This window comes from Oratosquilla oratoria, chromosome 37 (assembly GCF_046742065.1).
Source record: "Oratosquilla oratoria isolate Oo_2021 chromosome 37, ASM4674206v1, whole genome shotgun sequence".
Classification (NCBI taxonomy): domain Eukaryota; kingdom Metazoa; phylum Arthropoda; class Malacostraca; order Stomatopoda; family Squillidae; genus Oratosquilla; species Oratosquilla oratoria.
Window position 1 is genome coordinate 2779091 of NC_134813.1, and position 21332 is coordinate 2800422.

At 40.0% G+C, this 21332-nt stretch overlaps 1 protein-coding gene across 11 annotated transcripts in view; it reads right to left on the reverse strand.

Moving 5' to 3' along the window:
- The window catches only part of enc (R3H domain containing protein encore), a 609003-nt gene that overhangs the window by 64425 nt on the left and 523246 nt on the right, over positions 1-21332 (reverse strand). For 10 of the 11 annotated variants that reach the window (XR_012965819.1, XM_076175155.1, XM_076175157.1 and 7 more), the window contains 2 exons: positions 6662-6977; positions 5576-5786 (listed from right to left, as the gene is read on the reverse strand). Coding sequence is in view for 10 of the 11 variants with exons in the window: in XM_076175155.1 (XP_076031270.1) it covers positions 5576-5786; positions 6662-6977 (527 nt within the window). In the remaining variant the exon portion in view is untranslated. The remainder of the gene's footprint in view (positions 1-5575; positions 5787-6661; positions 6978-21332) is intronic. The other variant, XM_076175159.1, reaches the window with a different exon arrangement.

Consider the following 21332-nt stretch of genomic DNA (forward strand, 5'->3'; position numbering starts at 1 on the left):
GAGACTGGTCTATAGTTGGATTTTCCTTGTCCCCTCCTTTATATATTGGTACAGTGTTTGCATTTTTCCAGTCCTGTGGTACCTTTCCTTCTTTGAGTAAGAAATCAAATATCTTGTATATTTTGTCCATCAGGTCATCTATGCATTCAATTCCATCTGGACTGTGATTTCTGACATCAAGGTTTTTTATTTGGTCTCTAATTTCCTTTTGTGTCACAATTATTTCTTTCACGGGGGGTATCTTTCTGTATTTCCTCCCAGTTTTGTGAACTTTAATTGTGAATACAAATTTATAATGTTTATTCATAATTTTAGCCATTTCTACATCTATATATTCATTACTCCCTTGGCACAGTTTTACTATTTATTGTTTATCTTTTAGTTTACCATTCACATACCTGCAAAATAATTTGGGCAGTTCCTTGCATTTTTTTTTTTATTATGTCCTTTTCATATTTTCTCTTTTCATCTCTGCATTTCTTTTATATATTCATTTCTTAGTTTGATATATGTTTGCCACTTACTCATTTCTTTATCTTTATTCAATCTTTTCCAAGCTTTGTCTCTTCTATCTTTAGCCTCACTACAATTTTTTGTTGTACCAGCACTTAATGTACACCCTTTCTTGCTTATGTTTTGATACATATTTGTTTATTCCCTCACTGTAAATTTCTTTTAATATGTTCCATTTCTCTTCCATCTTTGTTTCTTCATTTCAGAAGTTTTCCCAATATGCATTTTGAAAGAATTTTCTGAGTTTCTCAAAACCTGTTTTGTTGTACATTAGTCTTCCTTTTCTATGTTTCTCATTTCTTTTCAAATCAATTTATTCTTTTAGTTCGAACTCTTTTAGTAAGTGGTCACTCTTCTCAATTGGTGTTTTGTATTCTACTCTTATCCACAATTTCAGGCTCTGACATAAGTATTAAATCTAGTCTCGATGGTTCCTCGTTGTTTCTATATCTGGCATCTTCCTTAACCCATTGAGTCATTGTGTATTCAATGGTCATATCCAGTAGTACGTATCCCCAGAGGTCTTCTCCACCTTTCACTGTCATTTCTTCCCGACATATTTCTTTTGAGTTAAAGTTACCTATAATTACTATATTTCCTCCTTTCAGTAAATCAGTTAGTGCATTCTTTGTGTCTTCCAACATTTTGGAATTATCACTCTCTGTTCAAGACTGTGTTTTAGGGGTACATACATTACTAAAATATTTCATGTCACTGTTTGCAACTTTTATCATAATTCCACATTACTGGGAGCTGTCAAGAGTTTTTATGAGAGTAGTAGAGCTTGTGTCAGGATTAGAAATGAAGAGAGTGAGTGGTTCGAGGTAAAGGTGGGACTTCGTCAAGGATGCGTTATGTCGCCCTGGCTGTTTAACTTATACATGGATGGGGTAGTGCGAGAGGTAAATGCAAGGGTAGTGGGTCAGGGATTGGAGATGGTTAAAGAAAATGGAGAAAAGTGGGAGGTGAGACAGCTGTTGTTTGCAGACAACACTGCGCTTGTAGCAGGATCAGAGGAGGGATTGAGAAAGTTGGTGACAGAGTTTGGGAGAGTATGTGATAGAAGAAAGCTAAAGATAAATGTGGGTAAAAGTAAGGTGGTGAAAGTGGCAGTAGACTGGAAGTGAGCATAAAGGGAGAGCGACTGGAGGAAGTGGATAGTTTTAGATACTTGGGTGCAAATGTGGCAGGAAAAGGTGGAGGTAGAATGTAGATTGAGAGAAGCGAGTAAATGCCTTGGTGGATTAAAGAGTGTAATGAGGAATAGACATTTGGGAATGAATACTAAGAGGAGACTATATGAAGGAGTGATTGTGCCAAAAACACTGTATGGGGCAGAAACATGGAACATAAGAGAGGAAGAGAGGAGTTTGAATGTGTTTGAGATGAGGTGTCTGAGAAGTATGATTGGGGTTACTAGGCTAGATAGAGTGAGAAATGAGGAGGTGAGGAGAACAGGGGTGGAAAGGGAGTTGGGAGATAGGATTGATGAAAGAGTATTAGAATGGTTTGGACACATGGAAAGAATGAGTGAAGAAAGACTAGTAAAGGAGGTATGGAAGGCAGATGTGGAGGGAGTGAACATGAGGGGACGTCCTAGGATGAGGTGGATGGATGGAGTGAAGGGGGCTTTTGGGGAAGAGGGGAATGTCTGTTGAGGAAGGATGGGAGACGACAGAAGACAGGGGTGAATGGAGAATGGTTGTATATGGATGATGTTGTGATGCATGAGGGGGAATGGGCGGGGGGATGGGGGGTGAGGTAGTATGTGTGAGCAAATTTTGACCCAGCCCGAAGGGATTTCTCCCCGTCTTCTCCTTTTATGCAATGGGGGGACGGAGAGGGGGGGTCGCCGATTTAATGAAGCGGCCTTGCTGTGGATGTGCTGTGTCTTGCGACACTGCTTCTGACCCAGGGCAGTGGGAAAGGTGCAGGGATGACCCATCATCCAGGAGGTGCTAAGATGAGAGGGAGGGTGGAGGGGTGTGGAGTGTATTCAGGGATGGAATGGGTGGGAATGATTTTATGCCTTTTCCTTTTTGGCTACCTCCCTTGTAAGAGGGGAATGATTTTATGCCTTTTCCTTTTTGGCTACCTCCCTTGTAAGGGGGAAAAAGCCTTGGTATATGTATGTTATCTTAGTCAAAAACATGACTCCTTCACCCTATTTCTCCTTTCTATTTTTCATCCAATGGTTGTATAGACCTTGTCCCACAATGTTTGGTGGTAGAGGACTTTTTAATTTCATCTCCACAATTTCCATTGTGTCTGGTTTTTCTAATGCCAGATAGTCATTCAAATCATTCAGTCCTGAAATTATGCTGTCAATGTTGGTATATGATATTTTTCATTTCTTCCTTTTTTGTCCTTTTCAGTCTATTACCTTTCCTTTTTTTTTTTATAACCATTTTCTCAGCCTCAGGTCCAGCATTTTCTTCTGTGAATACAGATTTGAAATGTTTGCTCATAATTTCAGCCATTTCTATATCTTCTATATATTCTGTATTCCCTTGACATAGTTTCACTATTTCCTGTTTTTGGTTTTTGGTTTACCATTTACATATCTGTAGAATAATTTGTCTTTTTCATAGTTTCTTTTTTCTTCCCTTCATATTTTTACATATTCATTTCTTAGTTTGATATATATTTGCCACTTACCTTTTTTTCCATCTTTTCCAAGTTTTGTCTTTTCTATCTTTTGCCTCACTACATTTTTGTGTTGTATCAGCACTTAATGTCCACCTTTCCCAGTTTTTGTTTTGGTATGTATTTATCCACTCCTTCATTATACAGGGTCTAACAGATAAATCCGTACAACTTCTTATCACATGCTTTAAGATTAATATCTCGGGTTATAATAAACAGAGAATTATGAAATTTTCATTATATTTAGAAAAGGCAATAAGAACAATGATTTCATTCAATGTAACCACCTTCAGCTGTTATGACGCTTTCAACGCGTTTACGAAACTTGGATACAGCGTTGATGATCTCAGACTTTGATAATGAACCCACAGCCTTCTCGATGTCTGTCTTCAGGGTTGTTATACTTCTGTGTGGCTTGTCACATGCCTTGGCCTCAATTCGCGCCCAAAAATAATAATCTAAAGGGTTTAGATCTGGCGAATTTGAGGGCCACAACTCTTTGTTCCAGAACTGCACATTTGACCCTTCGAGAAGGTTGGTGGTCCTCTTCGCTGTGTGGGCTGGAGCCGAGTCTTGTTGGAAGACAAACTGGTTGCCACTAGCCATATCTTTCATCCAGGGTATTATTTTCTCTTCTAGAACTTTGCAATAGACAACGGCATTGACTTTCTCCTTGTTGTTGAAGAAGTGAGTGAAGACGTCCCCCTCAGTTGACACCACACAGAGCACCATGACACTTGCTGGTTTCTTTGTCGTTGTCTTGTGTTGAACCTCTGAGGATGAGGAGGCTATCCAGCGATCATTCCGCTTATTGAAAGTCGCATCAACCGTGAAAATCTTCTCGTCGGAAAAAAACTTGATGACTGAGCCATTCGACTTCATCCAGTTCAACAGCTTTTGGCACCTGGTCAAGCGGATTTCTTTCATTTTTCGTGTCAAAAGATGTCTTTTTCCTTGTGAGAATGAGGTTAATCCCAATTTCTTTAATGCTCTGTGAATTGTCATTGTGCTGACACCTCTCTTCTTTGCCAATGTCGATAATGGTAAGGCTGGATTTGCATTGACACTTCTCTTGAGACCAGCTAAAAAGCGAGGTGTTAGAATTCTGCCCCTTCTGGGCTTGTGAGCAGCTCGTTGGTCTTCGCCGGTCTCATCAAAACGTTTACAAACATCGTAAACAGTTTGTCTGGAGTATTTTAGCATCCTTATTATGGCGCTAGGAGTGTAACACCCGCGCGACGAAGTTCGCATATGGCTGAACGTTTGGCTTGTTCCATTGCTTAATGTTTATTGCACCGGTGCTAGTATACAACTGGCTAAATTATTAGACAAATGGAAGTATCTGGAAACAATCAGAATTGCCATATGTTACTTTTTAAGTGCTTAAAACCTCTTCAAAGTTTGTACGGATTTATCTGTTAGACCCTGTAGATTTCTTTTAATATCATCCATTTCTCTTCTACCTGTGTTTCTTCATTAAAGAAGTTTTCCCAACTCACTTTTTGAAAGAATTTTCTGAGTTTCCCAAAATACATTTTATACATTAGTCTTCCTTTTCTGTGTTTCTCATTTCTTCAAGATATATTTCCTTTTTTAGTTCAAACTCAAGTAGCATGTGGTCACTCTTCCCAGTGTCTTGTATTCCATTTTATCCACAATTACAGGCTCTGACATATTGTCTAGTCTAAATGGTTCTTCATTATTTCTATATTTGGTATTCTCTTTTACCCAATAGGTATATATGTATGTGAAGCATGTGTGAAAGTGTTAAAGTTTGAGGCAGGGGGTAAGTAATGTCACCACAACCTGTATCCTATTTGTTTACTTGCCTCTTCCACTCTGTAGTTCACATCCACCTCTGCTCCTCCATTCACTGCCACATGTGACCCCAAATATCTAAATCTCTCCACTTTTTCCAGCTTCTCACCCTTTCAACTTGTCTTCAACCCACCACCATCATTATCATTAGCTTACTTTTATCTACATTCAACTTCAGACTTCCCCCTACCCCTTCCATCAACAACACTTCTCCATCAATTGTCATACAATCAATCAATCAATCCATTTACCAAGTCTATCTTTCAAGAAACCCATAGCTCCCAGATTGGCCCAGATTGGCCCATGAGCAACTGAAATATTGTAGTGTCTGGGTATGGTTAAGTAGGGTAGAATGTAAGTGTGTGATACTTCTCTTCCGCAACTTTGTTAATATATTTTTTGGGTGACCAATTTTCCACAGTTGTGAAACCTAATCTGAAATACAGCCAGCTGGGCATGAAGAACATGACAGAGGAGAAAGGGATGGGGAAAAAATCCCAATTTCAATTATCAAACTAAATTTCTCATCCATAACTGGTTAGTTAAAAGTTTATCAACAATACCTGCATGCATCAAAATGCTACATTCCAATACATACGGAGAGAAGGTAGTAGTGGTGGTAGTTGGTGTTAAGGTATACTGAAGTGTGGAAGGCTGTTGTTGCTGCTGTTGCTGCTGCTGAGGCATCACATGGGCTGAAGGTACAGGAGGCAGCTGGTAGTAGTATGTTGTACCTCCTGTCTCCTGACCTGGAGTTGCTGCCCCAGAGGGGTATGCTAGCACAGCATAACCACCTGGCATATAACTGCCTGTACAAAGTAATAAAAAAAAAGTAGCATTATTCAATATAATCCATACCAAGTGCTGAGTAGTGATAATGTACCCCATACTGAGGTAATGATGGCATAGTGATATGCAGCCAATACTTTAGTATCTAAGGGTCACCCCTACTGACCAGAACCACACAGTATCTATGTCAGAGACAAAGCTCCACTCATAGAACATTTTCTATTTATCTATTTATTTATTTATTTACTTATTTTATTTATTTTTTGGCTTTTCCTCCTTTTGTCTTCTTGAATCTATCATTTACCACTCCTGTCTTGACCTGTTCATTTTCTTATGCTCCTGTGGTAATAGATAAGAATCCCACCCATAATTTTCCTATACTTGTGGCAACTAAATAGGAAGACATCAACCATAACCCTAGTAAGTGAGTCTTTGAATGTGTGGATGTGGAACAAGAGAGATATTATTAGTATGTTTATGAGAAGAAAGATGGATGTGTTAGTACTGATTAGTATTCAAATGAATAGGAAAGGAAAGTGAATCTGGGAGTAAGGTAGGTAGGAAGTCTGCAAATACTTGATCTGCACACCCTACTCTGATCTCAAACCCATAATTTCCCTAAATACTTCCTCCATTCACCTACTAATCTCAATTATCACACCTCCCAGACACCTTACTGACTACACTTAACAAACTGATCCTTCTAAAACTACTACATACATACTTGGAGCCCTTCCCATGCTAAGTTTAAAGTGAATATATTTTCTTGGAAGAAAATCACCTTTACTGACTTCAAGGGAGGACCCAATTACAATCATTCTACTATATTAAAGTGAATCCAACAACTGTTGATGGAAAAGATCAGGCTGGCACCAGGCACTGTTTCTCTACTTACCTGGAGGGAGGCCCTGATTCTGATCAAGGCCATTACTGGGCTGTGAAGGTGGCTGTCCAGTTGTAGGGGCAGAAGGAGGCAGAGCAGGAGGCAAACCTTGCATGGGTGCTAGCCCACCTGGGGGTCCTTGCAAGGGAGCTGTTGCTATGGAGGGCGGTGGAGGTGGTACAGGTGCAGAGTTGTTCGGTGGTACAGGCGCAGAGGGGGCCGGGAAGGCATGGGGAACACCACCCATTGGGTACTGCGGGTATACATACTTCAGGCCCCCTCCACCATTGGCACCACCCAACCCTCCAGTAGACATATAGTACACTGGCTGCAGAGCAATGGCACCGTAAACAACTTTTTACACTCAATGTTAAATAGCATTACTAAACTGCTAAGCAATATCGTGGAAGAACTATAGTACTATAGTGGTGAAAGCATAAAAGAACTCCTTCAAACTGACAAGAAAAGATAAGAACACCTGATACCAAATACAACTATGACACCTGATAGAGTAGAACCTCCAGTATATGGTACTCTTGGGAATCAAATGTGTCTTTTTTTCTGGTTCATACATACATATACCAAAGGCTTTTTCCCCCCTTTTAAGGGAGGTAGCCAAAACAGAAAGGCATGAAAACCACTCCCACCCATTCCATCCCTATCACACTCCACTACCCTCCACCCTCCATACCTCTTTTACTAGTCTTTCTTCACTCATTCTTTCCATGTGTCTAAACCATCCTAATACTCTTTCATCCACCCTATCTCCCAACTCCCTTACCACCCCCCTTCTCCTCCTCACTTCCTCATTTCTCACTCTATCCAGCCTAGTAACCCCTATCATACTTCTCAAGACACCTCATCTCAAACACATTCAAACTCTTTCTCTCTTATGTTCAACGTTTCTGCCCCATACAGTGCTGTCCCACTTATTAAAGTGGGACAGAGGAAAAACAAGAGGACATACAATGAAACTCAAAAAGGATAACTACAGAAGAGACCTGAAAAAACAGCTTCCCACACTGAGTGATAGATATATGGGGCAAATTGGATGAAAAAATAATGTGTGCAAACACGATACAAGAATTTAAGAACAAACTTGATCTTGCGAGATACAAAAACAGGTCACCACAAGCATAGCTCCCCTTCCCGTATAACACAACTACGTAAATACAACCTCCTCTTAGCATCCATTCCCAAATGTCTATTTCTCATTACACTTTAATCCACCAAGGCATTTACTTGCTTCTCTCAATCTACATTCTACCTCCACCCCCACTCCTCCCTTTCCTGCCACAATCGCACTTAACCCCTTCCATACGGTGCCGCACACGTAGGCGTCATGGACTTAGATCTCGGTGGCAGCAGCCAATGCCAGCCGTACGACGTGTCATAATAATACTCGCATCATAAAATATAGTCACCGCTTATATCGATCGTTCTCTCTTCACCCGTGAATTTTGATAACCATAGAAAATGCGATTACAAAAGAATAAGAAAGAATGTCATTATGGAGGGGCGACTACAATAAATATAATCAAGACGCCGATATGGCAGCCTCGCGAATACACTCGCTCCCCACGACGCCTACGTGTGCGGCACCGTATGGAAGGGGTTAAGTGTCCAAAACTATCCACTTCCTCCAGTCTCTCTCCCTTAATGCTCACTTCCAGTCTGTTGCCACTTTCACCCCTTGTACATCTCATCACCTTACATTTACCTACATTTATCTTCAACTTCCTTCTTTCACACACTCTCCCAAACTCTGTCACTAACTTCCTCAATCCCTCCTCTGATCCTGCCGCCACAAGCGCAGTGTCGTCCACAAACAACAGCTGGCTCACCTCCCACTTTTCTCCATTTTCTTTAACCATCTCCAATCCCTGACCCACCACCCTTGCATTTACCTCTCGCACCACCCCATCCATGTATAAGTTTAACAGCCAGGGCGACATAACACATCCCTGACGAAGTCCCACCTTTACCTCAAACCACTCACTCTCTCCATTTCTAATCCTGACACACGCTCTACTACTATCGTAAAAATTCTTGACAGCTCCTAAAAGCTTTCTTCCTATCCCATATATATGCAACACCTCCCACAGTGCCTTTTTGTCTACCCTGTCATAAGCCTTTTCCAGATCCATAAAAGCCCAAAACCCATCCTTACCTTTTCCTATAGCTTTCTCACTTATCTGTCTTACCACAAAAATCTGATCTATGCAACCTCTACCTGTCTTAAATCCACACTGTTCCTCACCAATTTACTTCTTCTGTTCCCCTCCTAATCCTCTCAATCAAGACCCCCTGGATTCCTGACCCGTTGACGCTCATCAGGGGGCTTAGAGGTGGATGGCAGGGGATCGACTCCTTGATTACTTAAGGACTTGCTCCCCTGCCATCCCACCTAACAAATTTTGTCAGGCCTATTCTCCTAATACTATGAAACTCCTTTCTTCCCTTCTTCCTCTGTCAAGATAGACACAGTTGATGACCTTGGCACGAAAGTCCTGTAGCGATGGCTAGTGATGATGGGGGCAGGAGAAGGTGATCTCTGGGAGCCTCTAGTCACAAACTGCACATAGGCGGTATGGGCAAGATAGTCGTTCTGTGTTGGGAAAGAGGCAACAACACAGCTCGGCAGCTACCCACACAACTGAGCAGTCCTATACAGGATCCACTCTGCTCACCCTACATGGGGAGGGGGCTAGAAAAGGTGCCCTAAACATAGCTTGCCTCCAAACCACCTGACAGGGGAACCGCCCCCAGTAAGGTCACCCTCAAAGCGGTCAAGATACAGAAAAATCTAATTGTGGAGAAAGCCCTCCCAAAAAGGCCTTGGGTGTTTTGGGCTCATCCAATAACAATGCCCATACACCTCTAAATTCTAAAGGAGAGGGTCTCCTTCATCAACCCCATACCTGTTGCCGACTGTTGGACCAAACAAGGACATGGCTTTGGATACCGAAGGTTCCTCAGTAGTAACCCTGGAGCCTTATCCTGTTCTCCAAGACAGGAAAAGTAAAAGTTTTAAGAAAAATCATAGACTAGACGTCATGCCTGGAGAATTTGAACCTTCCAGTTATAACCGCTTCCTTATACTCAGACTAGATTATGATAAGAAAATGCAAGATATAGACATGTTTGAAGTTCACAAAGAGATTATAAGTGCTTGTGGTTGAGAACCAAAAATCAACTTCCAGAGTGATGGTAGCTTGCTTGTTGAGGTTGCTCCACCCGAAGAAAGTGAAAAGTTAATGAAATTAAATTCTGTTGATGGAAATAGGGCAAAATGTATGCCACACAAAACTCTTAATCAGTGCAAAGGAGTCATCCGTTGCACTTACCTACTGAAATACTCTGAAGAGAAAATCCAAAAAGAATTGGAAGAACAAGGTGTAACTAGAGTAGAACAGCTAAAGAGGAAAACAGATGGAGTACTAATACCTTTGCCAGTATATGTTCTAACCTTCAATTTTTTAAGATTACCTAAGGAAGTAAAGGCAGCATGGCTGAAGATTGAGGTTAAACCATACATTCCATCTCCTAGGAGATGCTTCTACTGTCAGAAGTTTGGCCATGTGAGCAATGGTTGTAGGTGGAAATTGAAAGGAAAAAAGAGCATATGTGTCAATTGCGGCCAAGAAGACCATGGCATATGCAATAACCCACCCTCTTGTGTAAACTCTAAAGAAAGTCATCCATCCTCATCCATGAGATGTGATAGGTTCATCATGGAAAGGGAAATTCAGCGTTTTCGAACAAAAGAAAAAATAAGCTTTTTAGAAGCTAAAAAGAAAGTCTTGAGTATGTTTATCAGACCTGGCATCACTTTTTCAACAATTTTAAATCAGATGACAAAATACACCCCCAATGAAATCAAGAATGTTGCTGCCAGCACTAAAGATTTAAATTCTAAGACTCCTGGAGCCAATGAGAACAAAGAGGATAAAGAAACATCCTCAGCCCCATTGAAACGGCGTCGTTCAAGTGCTGAAGAGCTGCATAAACCCTCAAAAGTCCAGAACATATCAACTACAAACAGATTTGCATCCTTAGATGATGAAAAGGGTATGGCAATAGACAAAGATTTACCATCAAAACCAGCATCAAAAGAGACCCCTATTCCCAAAGAGACTGAAGACCCCTTGTACCTTATCATAGTTCAAGCTGAGGTTCACAAACCAGGTTACTCTTCAAAAGAATGTGGAACTTCAACTACTGTTCTAACACTAGAGAAAGAGGAAATGCATAACCAAGGAGCTAAAAAACATTAAAAAGACCACTGTCTCCAAAAATTATGGAAAAAAGTTACCACCAGATGCCTCTTTAAATAATACCAAATCAAACAACCCCTCAGACAAAAAAATAAAGATAAAAATAAAAGACATTGACCCAAAACACCCAAACATTTCCAAGTATAGTACAGAGAAACCACTGGGAAAAAGATCTCCCAAATATAAACCATAGAATTCCCAGCTCTAATACAATGGAACTGCCAAGGGCTCCGTGCAAAATATGAGGAGCTCATATTATTACTACATGATCATTCCCCAATTTGCGTGGCTCTTCAGGAAACTATGATAGGGGATAGTAGGCTACCCTGCCCCATAGAATATACTAGCTACCAAACTGATTATGATCCAGTCAAAGGGCATCATGGTGGGTGTGCCATATTGGTTAGGCATGATGTGACACACTCCTATAACCCTTCAAACAACTTTACAAGCAACAGCTGTCCAAATACACTTGAAAAAGATGTGAATGAAAGAGATTCAAATAACTTAATTCAGCAACTTCCTTCTCCCTTCCTCATTTTAGGGGACTTCAATAGCAAACATATAATGTGGGGTGATGAAACCTCAAACAGAAAAGGCAAAATGATAGCAACTTTTGTCGAAAAAGAAAATATATCTATCCTAAACACAGGAGAACCAACTCATTTTCACATTCAAAATGGTTCTTATTCAAGAATCGACCTATCTATATGCAGTTCCAATTGCTACCTAGACTTCAATTGGGAAGTAACCGAAGAACGTCACACTAGCGACCATTTTCCAATCATTATTAACATCAATGATAGTATACCAGCACCAAGATCACCACGGTGGTGTCTGGAAAAAGCAGATTGGGTGCATTTTGAAAAGCTCACGGTTCTTGACTGCAAAAACGTCGATGACTACCCATCTGTAGAAGACGTTCTAAACTTAATACATCACATTATTTTGAGAGCAGCCTTATTTGCTATCCCTCGCACAACTGGCAGATTTCATCGCAAGCCAGTCCCATGGTGGAATATGGCTTGTGCCATAGCTCACAAAGCCATGAGAGCTGCCTACACAAGATACATACAACATAGATATATGAACTATTTAGTATCATATAAGAAAGCCCGGGCCCACTTCCGATATCAAGTAAAGAAAGAAAGACGAGAATCTTGGAAAACATTCTTGTCAACCATAACTTGGAAAACTCCATTATCACTAATTTGGAACAAAGTTAGAAAAATAGCTGGAAAATTTAACCCTCATCCCTCACCACTGTTGCAAGTCAATGGAGACCTTTTTTCTGACCATCAGTCTGTATGTAAAATTTTTGGAGAACATTTTACAAAAATGTCTCAAACAGATGTTGATTCACCGTATTTCGAAGACCGTAAGCAAGAGGAGAAATTACACATCGATTTCAAGGCATCCAAAATAGAATCATATAATTTACCTTTTACAATGAAAGAACTCCAATCAGCACTGTCGAAATGCAAAGAATCTGCTCCAGGACCTGATGACATTTCATACTCAATGTTGAAAAATTCATCAAAAGACCTAAAACTCTTCTTATTGGGACTTATCAACAGAATTTGGAAAGAAAACACATACCCAACATTATGGAAAACTGCAATTGTACTACCCTTTCTCAAACCAGGAAAAGAAAGTAAGTTTCCAATAAATTATAGACCTATTGCACTAACATCTTGCATCTCCAAACTTATGGAAAAGATGGTGAATGAAAGATTGATGTGGTATTTGGAAACGAAAGGATACATCTCCCCTACTCAGTGTGGTTTCCGACGAATGCACTCCACCACAGATGTTCTTATTCGTCTGGAAGCTACTATATGTGAGGCGTTTGCTTCCAATCAGCATTTAATTACTGTCTTTTTTTACTTGGAAAAAGCATATGATACCACCTGGAGATATGGCATTCTGAAGGCTCTACACAACTGTGATCTCCGAGGAGAACTACCACTCTTTGTAAAGTCATTTTTATCAAATCGTAATTTTAAGGTTAAAATAGGAACAACATTTTCAGAACTAAAGATCCAAGAAGAAGGAGTACCACAAGGCAGTGTACTCAGTGTCACTCTGTTTGCATTAGCTATAAATGACATAGCCTCAGTAATACCAGAAGATATAACGCATACACTCTTCGTAGATGACTTGTCAATTTCCTTTGCAGCATCTAAAATGCAGTAGCAGAAAGAAGAATACAGCTGACCTTGGATAAAATAGTATCATGGGCAGAAAGACATGGCTTTAGATTTTCCACATTGAAAACCTCAGTCATGCATTTTTGTCGAGTTTGCAATGTCCACCCAGATCCAGATATATTCTTGAAAGGTCATAGAATATCTTGTGATGAAGAAGTCCTATTTTTGGGTCTAATTTTTGATAGAAAATTAACTTGGGAGTCACATTTAAAAAACCTCAAGAACAAGTGTCTCAAAGCTTTGGAAATTTTAAAGGTTATAAGTCATACCAATTGGGGAGCAGATCGTACACGCCTACTTCAACTCCACAAAGCTTTAGTGCTACCCAAACTACTTTATGGCTGCGAAGTCTATTCCTCAGCAACAAAGCCAAGACTTGAAATCTTGAATCCTATACACCATGCAGGAATCAGATATGCCACTGGAGCCTTCAGGTCTTCCCCAATAAACAGTTTATTAGTGGATGCAGGAGAATTCCCATTGCAGATGTATATAGAAAATTCCATGCTTCGTTACTGGTTGCGAACTCAGAAACTCCCAGCTTCTCTTTCTTACAAAGAAATTTTTAATACCAAATTCCACAGATATTATGCAAGCCACCCCAAATCAATAAAACCCTTTGGCTTTAGAGTAAAATCTTTAGTAGAAGATCATGAAATCAACCAGTGCAAAGTCCTTCCTCATAAATACTCAGCAGTACCACCATGGAGGTTAATCAAAGTGGAATATTGCTAGATTTCCATATGTAAGAAAAATGATCTTCCTGATGATGTCATCCGTACAGAATTTTTAAATCATGTTGAAGAACATAAAGGGTTCAACAAAGTTTTTACAGATGGCTCCAAATCTGATGCTGGCACTGGGTTTGGAGTAGTTTTTAAGGACCTTTATCGATACGGGGCTTTGCCTGAAGCCAGTTCCATTTTTACAGCAGAGCTTCATGCCATTTTAAGTGCAATAAAGTGCATCATCCCTTTGGAAGGAGAAAAAATTATAATCTTAAGTGATTCTCAAAGTGCCCTACAAGCACTAGAAGTGCTTAATCCTGTCCACCCCCTAGTGACAGAAATTTTAGAATGGTTAGTTATAGCTAACAGAAGACATAAAGAAATAATATTCTGTTGGGTCCCTGCCCACGTGGGAATTTTAGGAAACGAGAAAGCTGATGAAGTCGTCAAGTTTGCTGCCTTAACCCTAACACCAAAAGCTTGTGCTCTGCCTGGTGGAGACTATCTACCCCACATTAAAGCAGCAACAATTCGTAACTGGCAATTTTTATGGAAACTGGAAGAACACAATAAAATGAGAGAGATTGCTCCCACCTTGTTCCCATGGAAATACAATTCCAAAATTCGAAGGGAAGAGACATTGTTCTGCCGTCTCAGAATAGGTCACACGCGTCTAACTCATGGTTTTCTGATGGAAAATAAGCCACCACCCTTCTGTAACGATTGTCTGGTCCCCAAAACCGTGAAGCATTTGCTGGCTGAATGCCCAACTTTGGGAGAAAACAGAGACAAGTTTCTATCTGAAAATAAAAACTCTGAAGGGATTTATACTTTAGAGAAAATAATTGGTAAAGACTGCAACCCAAATAACTTGTTCAATTTTCTTAAAGAAGTCAACCTCTATAATGAATTTTAAAATATACACATAATATACTAGCATGAATGTGATAGTGCATATGTTAAAAATATATATATATGTGTGTACATGTGTATGTGTGTATATACATGTGTACATATATATATGTATATATGTAATATCCATAAATGAATACACATTACAATGATGATATAAAGTAGTATATATTTATTCATACGACTTCAATGACCTTTGCTGTTGAGACGTCATGTCTATTTTAATATAAATCAATCAATCAATCAATCTCAATCAAGATCCTCCCTTAAGACTTCCCAACTACACTTAACAAGTTGATCCCTCTGAAACTACTACACTCACTTTTCTCACATTTGCCCCTTTTCCATTGTAAAGTGGAACTATACAGGCATCCTACCCTCTCTCCAACAAACATTAAATAACCTCAACAGCAAGTCCACCATCACTGTACCCCCTTTTTTCAGACATTCTGCATGGCATCCATCCAGACCAGGTGCCTTACCTGTTCTAATCATCTTAACAACCGCCTTCACATCATCCTTCCTTATTTCTCCTCCATTTTCCTCAATCATCACTCTCATTTTCTTAACACTTCCCAGTGCAACCACCTTTCCCTCCCTCTCCTCCTTCACATTCAGCAACTCCCTAAAATACTCTGCCCATCTTCCTCTTACTGCCTTCTCTTCCATTGGGGAGACGGGACTGCTCGGACAGACAGTCTAGGTAACAACAACAACTCCCTTTCCACCTTTGTTCTTCTCCTCACCTCATTTCTCACTCTATCCAACCTAGTAACCCCTATCATACTTTTCAGGCATTTCATGTCAAACACATTCAATCTCCTTCTGTCTTCCTCTCTTATGTTCCATGTTTCTGCTTAGTACAGTGCTGTTGGCACAATCACTCCTTCATACAATCTCCTCTTAGCATCCATTCCCAAATGTCTATTTCTCATTACATTTTTTAATTCCCCAAGGCATTTAGGACATACATACATACCTATACCAAAGGCTTTTCCCCCCTTACATGGGGGGGGGGTGTTAGCCAAAAAGAAAAAGGGATAAAAACCACTCCCACACATTCCATTCCCCACATATTCCACTCCCCTCCACCCTCCTCTCTCCTTCTTATCTTGGCATTTCCTGGATGATGGGTCATCCCTGCATCCTGTCCACTGCCCTGGGTCAGAAGCAGTGTCGCAAGACACAGCACATCCACAGCAAGGCTGATTCATAAATTTGGCGACCCCCCCCCTCTCCATCCCCTCATGCAGAAAAGGAGAAGACGGGGAGAAATCCCTTTGGGCTGCGTCAAATATTTTCTCACACACACTTCCCCACCCAGCATCCCCCACCCACTCCCCCTCATGCATCACAGCATCATCCATACATAATCCTTCTCCATTCACCCCTATCTTCTGTACTCTCCTGTCCTTCCTCAACAGACATTCCTCTCTTTTGTAATGCCCCTTTCACCCCATCCATCCATCTCATCCCAGGACGCCCCCTCATATTCACTCCTTCCATCTCTGCCTTCCATACCTCTTTTACTAATCTATCTTCACTCATTCTTTCCATGTGTCCAAACCATCCTAATACTCTTTCATCAACCCTATCTCCCAGCTCCCTTTCCACCCCTGTTCTCCTCCTCACCTCCTCATTTCTCACTTTATCTAGCCCTAGTAACCCCTATCATACTTTTCAGACATTTCATCTCAAACACATTCAAACTCCTTCTTTCTTCTTCTCTTATTTTCCATGTTTCTGCCCTGTACAGTGTTGCTAGCACAATCACTCCTTCATATAACCTCCTCTTAGCATCCATTCCCAAATGTCTATTTCTCATTACACTCTTTAATCCACCAAGGCATTTACTCTCTTTTCTCAATCTACATTCTACCTCCACCCCTACTCCTCCCTTTCCTGCCACATTTGCACCCAAGTATCTAAAATTATCCACTTCCTCCAGTCTCTCACCCTTTATGCTCACTTCCAGGCTGCTGTCACTCTCTCCCCTTGTACATCTCATCACCTTACATTTGCCCACATTCATCTTCAGCTTCCTTCTTTCACACACCTTCTCAAACTCTGTCACTAACTTCCTCAATCCCTCCTCTGATCCTGCTACAAGCGCAGTGTCGTCAGCAAACAACAACTGGGTTATTTCCCACTTTTCTCTATTTTCTCTAACCATCTCATATCCCTGACCCACTACCCTTACATTCACCTCTCACACCACCCCATTCATGTATAGATTGAACAGCCAGGGCAACATAACATATCCCTGACGAAGTCCCACCTTTACCTCAAACCATTCACTCTCTCCATTTCTAATCCTAACACAAGCTCTACTACTCTCATAAAAACTCTTGACTGCTCTTAATAGCTTTCCCATATATCTGCAGTACCTCCCACAGTGCCCTCATGTCTACCCTGTTGTAAGCCTTTTCCAGATCCATAAAAGCCAAAAAAACATCCTTACCTTTTCCTATAGCTTTCTCACATATCTGTCTTACCACAAAAATCTGATCTACACAATCCCTACCTGTCCTAAAACCACACTGTTCCTCACCAATTACTCCCTCTGTTCCTCTCCTAATCCTCTCAATCAGGACCCTCCCATAAGCCTTCCCAACTACATTCAACAAGCTGATCCCTCTGAAACTACTACACTCACACTTGTCCCCCTTTCCCTTGTAAAGTGGAACTATACAGGCACTCCTCCAGTCCTCTGGCACTCTACCCTCTCTTAAACAAACATTAAATAACCTCACCAGCCAGTCCACCATAACTGTACCCTCCTTTCTTCATATATTCTGCATGGCATCCATCCAACCCAGGTGCCTTACCTGCTTTCATCATCTTAACAGCTGCTTTCATTTTATCTTTCCCTATTCTCCTCCATTTTCCTCACTCATCACTCATTTTTTTAGCGTCTCCCACTGCAACTACCTTTCCCTCCCTATCCTCCTTCACATTTAGCAACTCCCTAAAATACTCTGCCCACCTTCCTCTTCCATTATCATCTCTCCATTTGCACCTTTTACCTTTTCTTCTCTTTAGGAACTCCCTAAAATACTCTGCCCATCTTCCTCCTATTGCCATCTTTTCCATTATCATCTCTCCATCTGCACCTTTTACCTTTTCTGGTTCATATAAAAACAATGTAAGAAGACCCTTGAAATCATCTTGAAAGCATTTGGGGAAGTGACATATTGATATACTATTCCAACACCACATTCACTTAGTGAATGTGGTGTTGGAACTGATTTCTTTTTTTTTTTCTTCTTTTTCTTTTTGTCTTACTTCTAATATATTATTCCTTAACAACCCAAAGGAGGCAAAAAGGAGAGCAGATGTGAAATGGGGTAAGAGTATGACTGAAAATTTTAAAAGTAATAAAAAGATGTTTTGGAAGGAAATTATGATGGGAAGGGGATATGAATCAAGTAAAGAAGAAAATGTAAAAGGTGTAGATGCAGAGATTATAATGGAAGAGACAGCAGAATATTTTAGGGAGTTGCTAAATGTGAAGGAGGATAAGGAGAGAAAGGTAGCTGCACTGGGAGGCACTAAAAAAATGACAGTGATGAATGAGGAAAATGGTGGATAAATAAGAAAAGATGAGATGAAAGTAGTTATTAAAATAATGAGAGCAGGTAAAGCACTTGGGTTAGATGGGTGTCATGTGGTTAGGATCTTTAATGTTTGGCTAAAAGAGGGTAGAGTGCCAGAGGACTGGAGGGAAAGCCTGTATAGTTCCACTTTACAAGGGAAAGGGGGACAAAGGGAAGTGTGGTACTTTCAGTGGGATCAGTTTGTTGAATGTAGTTGTGAAGGCTTATGGGAAGGTTTTGACTGAGAGGATAAGGAAAGAAACAGGGGGAGTAATTGGTGGGGAACAGTGTGGATTTAGGACGGGTAGGGGTTATGTGGATCAGATTTTTGTGGTAGGCAGATATGTAAGAAAGCTTTAGGAAAGGATAGGGATGTTTTTTTTTTTTTTTTTTTTTGGGGGGGGGGGCTTTATGGATTTGGAAAAGGCTTATGACAGGGTAGATAAGAAGGTACTGTGGGAGGTATTGCAGATATATGGGATAGGAGGAAAGCTGTTAAGAGCAGTCAAGAGTTTTTGCAAGAGTGGTGGGGCCTGTGTTGGGGTTGGAAGTGGAGAGAGTGAGTGGTTTAAGGTGCGGCTGGGACTTCACCAAGGATGTGTTGTGTCACCATGGCTGTTTGATTTAGGCATGTATTGGGTGGTGGGCCAGGGATTGGAGATGGTTGAAGAGGCTGGACAGGGGTGGGAGATGGGCCAGTTGCTGTTTACTGATGATGCTGTGCTTGTGGTGGGATTAGGGGGGGAGGTTGGTGTTGGAGTTTGGGAGGATGTGTGAGGGAAGGAAGTTAAAGATAAATGTGGGTAAGTGTAAGGTGATGAGATGTACAAGAGGAGGATGGCAGCAAATTGGAAGTGAGTATTAAGTCAGAGAGGCTAGAGGAAGTATTCACCTAGTTGTATTATATAGGAAGGGAGCTATGCTCGTGGTGAACCATCTTTGTATCTTTTAGCATCAAGTTTTTTCTTAAAATCTTGAATAGTGTTTGCACACACTGTTTATCTAAGTTATTCCAGATATCCAGCACTCTGTGTGGGAAGCTATTTTTTTTTTTTTCAGATCTCTTCTATAGTTATCCTTATTGAGTTTCTTTTCATGTCCTCTTGTTTTTCCATTGTCATTTTTTGGTAAATTATTCCTATATAGGATTTCCATTCCTTTCATGATTCTATATAGTCAGTAGATCACCTCTTTCTCTTCTCTGCTCCAGTGTTGGTAGTTCCGATTTGGATCATCTTTGTTCGTATGTTAATTTGGAAAGAGCTGGTGCCAATTTTGTCATTGCTCTCTTTATTCTTTCTAATTTCCTTATATTCTTTTTAGTACTGGGTGTCCATAGTGTTGCTGCATATTCCAGTTTTGGTCTTATTAATGTAACTAATATTCTTTTAATCATTTCTTCGTCTAAATAGTCAAATGCCACTTTCATTGACCTTAATAGGTTGAAGGTTTCTCCAGCTATTTTGCTGATATGTTTATCCAGTGTCATGTCTTTGCTGATTATTACTCCAAAGTCTCTTTCCGAGTTCACTTTTTTGATTTCTTCTTCACCAATTTTATAATTTTTTGATATTCTGTTTTTACTTTTTCCAAACTCCATTATACTACACTTTTTGATATTGAAGTTCACTTCCCACTTTTGAGTCCATTTCCAGATTTTGTCCAGGTCTGATTGCAATGATTCACAGTCCTCCTCTGTTCTTTCTTTAGTATTTTTGCATCATCTGCAAAGAAATTCATATAACACTCAACTCCTTCATCCATGTCATTTATATATATATGGCAAACATGATTGGAGCCGGCACCAACCCGTGGAACACCACTTATCATTTCTTCCCACTTCAAGTATTTGTCTCTAATTACTACCCTCATTTGTCTCCTAGTCAGGAAGTCCTCCATCCATTCTAATAATTTACCTCTGATGCAACCTACTGATTCTATTTTTCTTATTAATTTCTTGGGTGGTACCTTATCAAATGCTTTTTGTAGGTCTAGATAGGCACAGTCTGCCCATCCATCCCTCTCTTGTATTATTTCTATTAGTCTTGAATAGAAGCAGATCAGGTTTGTTGTACATGATCTTTCTTGTCTAAATCCAAATTGATTTGGGTTCAGTTTATTTTTTTCTTCCAGGTGTTTAACCCATCTACTTTTGATCACTTTTTCACATATTTTTGCTACTGTGCTTGTTAGGGAGACCGGTCTGTAGTTAGTTGGATTTTCCTTGTTCCTCCTTTATATATTGGTATAATAGTTGCATTTTTCCAGTCTTGTGGTTATACTGTATATTTCATCGGTTAACTCCTCTATGCATTCTTTCAGTATCCAATTTGCAATTCCACCTGGACCGTGCAATTTTCTGACATCAAGGTTTTTTATTTGGTTGCTGATTTCCTTCTTTGTTATAGTTATTTCTTTCATTGGGGGGGGATTTCTGTCTCTCTATTCCCTCAGAGTTAGGTGAGTTCTCAATTGTGAATATCGATTTGAAATGATTGCTTATAATTTCTGCCATTTCTTGTTCTTCTGTATACTCAAAACTTCCTTGGTGCAGCTTTTCTATTTCTTGTTTGTTTTTTAGCTTACCATTCACATATCTATAAAATAGTTTAGGTTGTTCCTTGCATTTTTCTATTATTTCTTTTTCATAGTTTCTCTTTTCTTCTCTGCATATTTCTACATAATTGTTTCTTAGTTTCATGTATGTTTACCATTTGCTCATTTTTTTGTCTTTTTTCCATTTTTTCCAGGCTTTGTCTCTTTTATCCTTAGCTTCACTGCATTTTTTGTTGTACCAGTTCTTTATGTATACTCTTTCTTGCTTTTGTTGTGGTACATATTTGTTCACTCCCTCATTGTAAATTTCTTTTAGTATATTCCATTTCTCTTCCATCCTTGTTTCTTCATTTAGGAATTTTTCCCAGTCTGCATAACGAAAGAATTTTTTAAGTTTCTCAAAA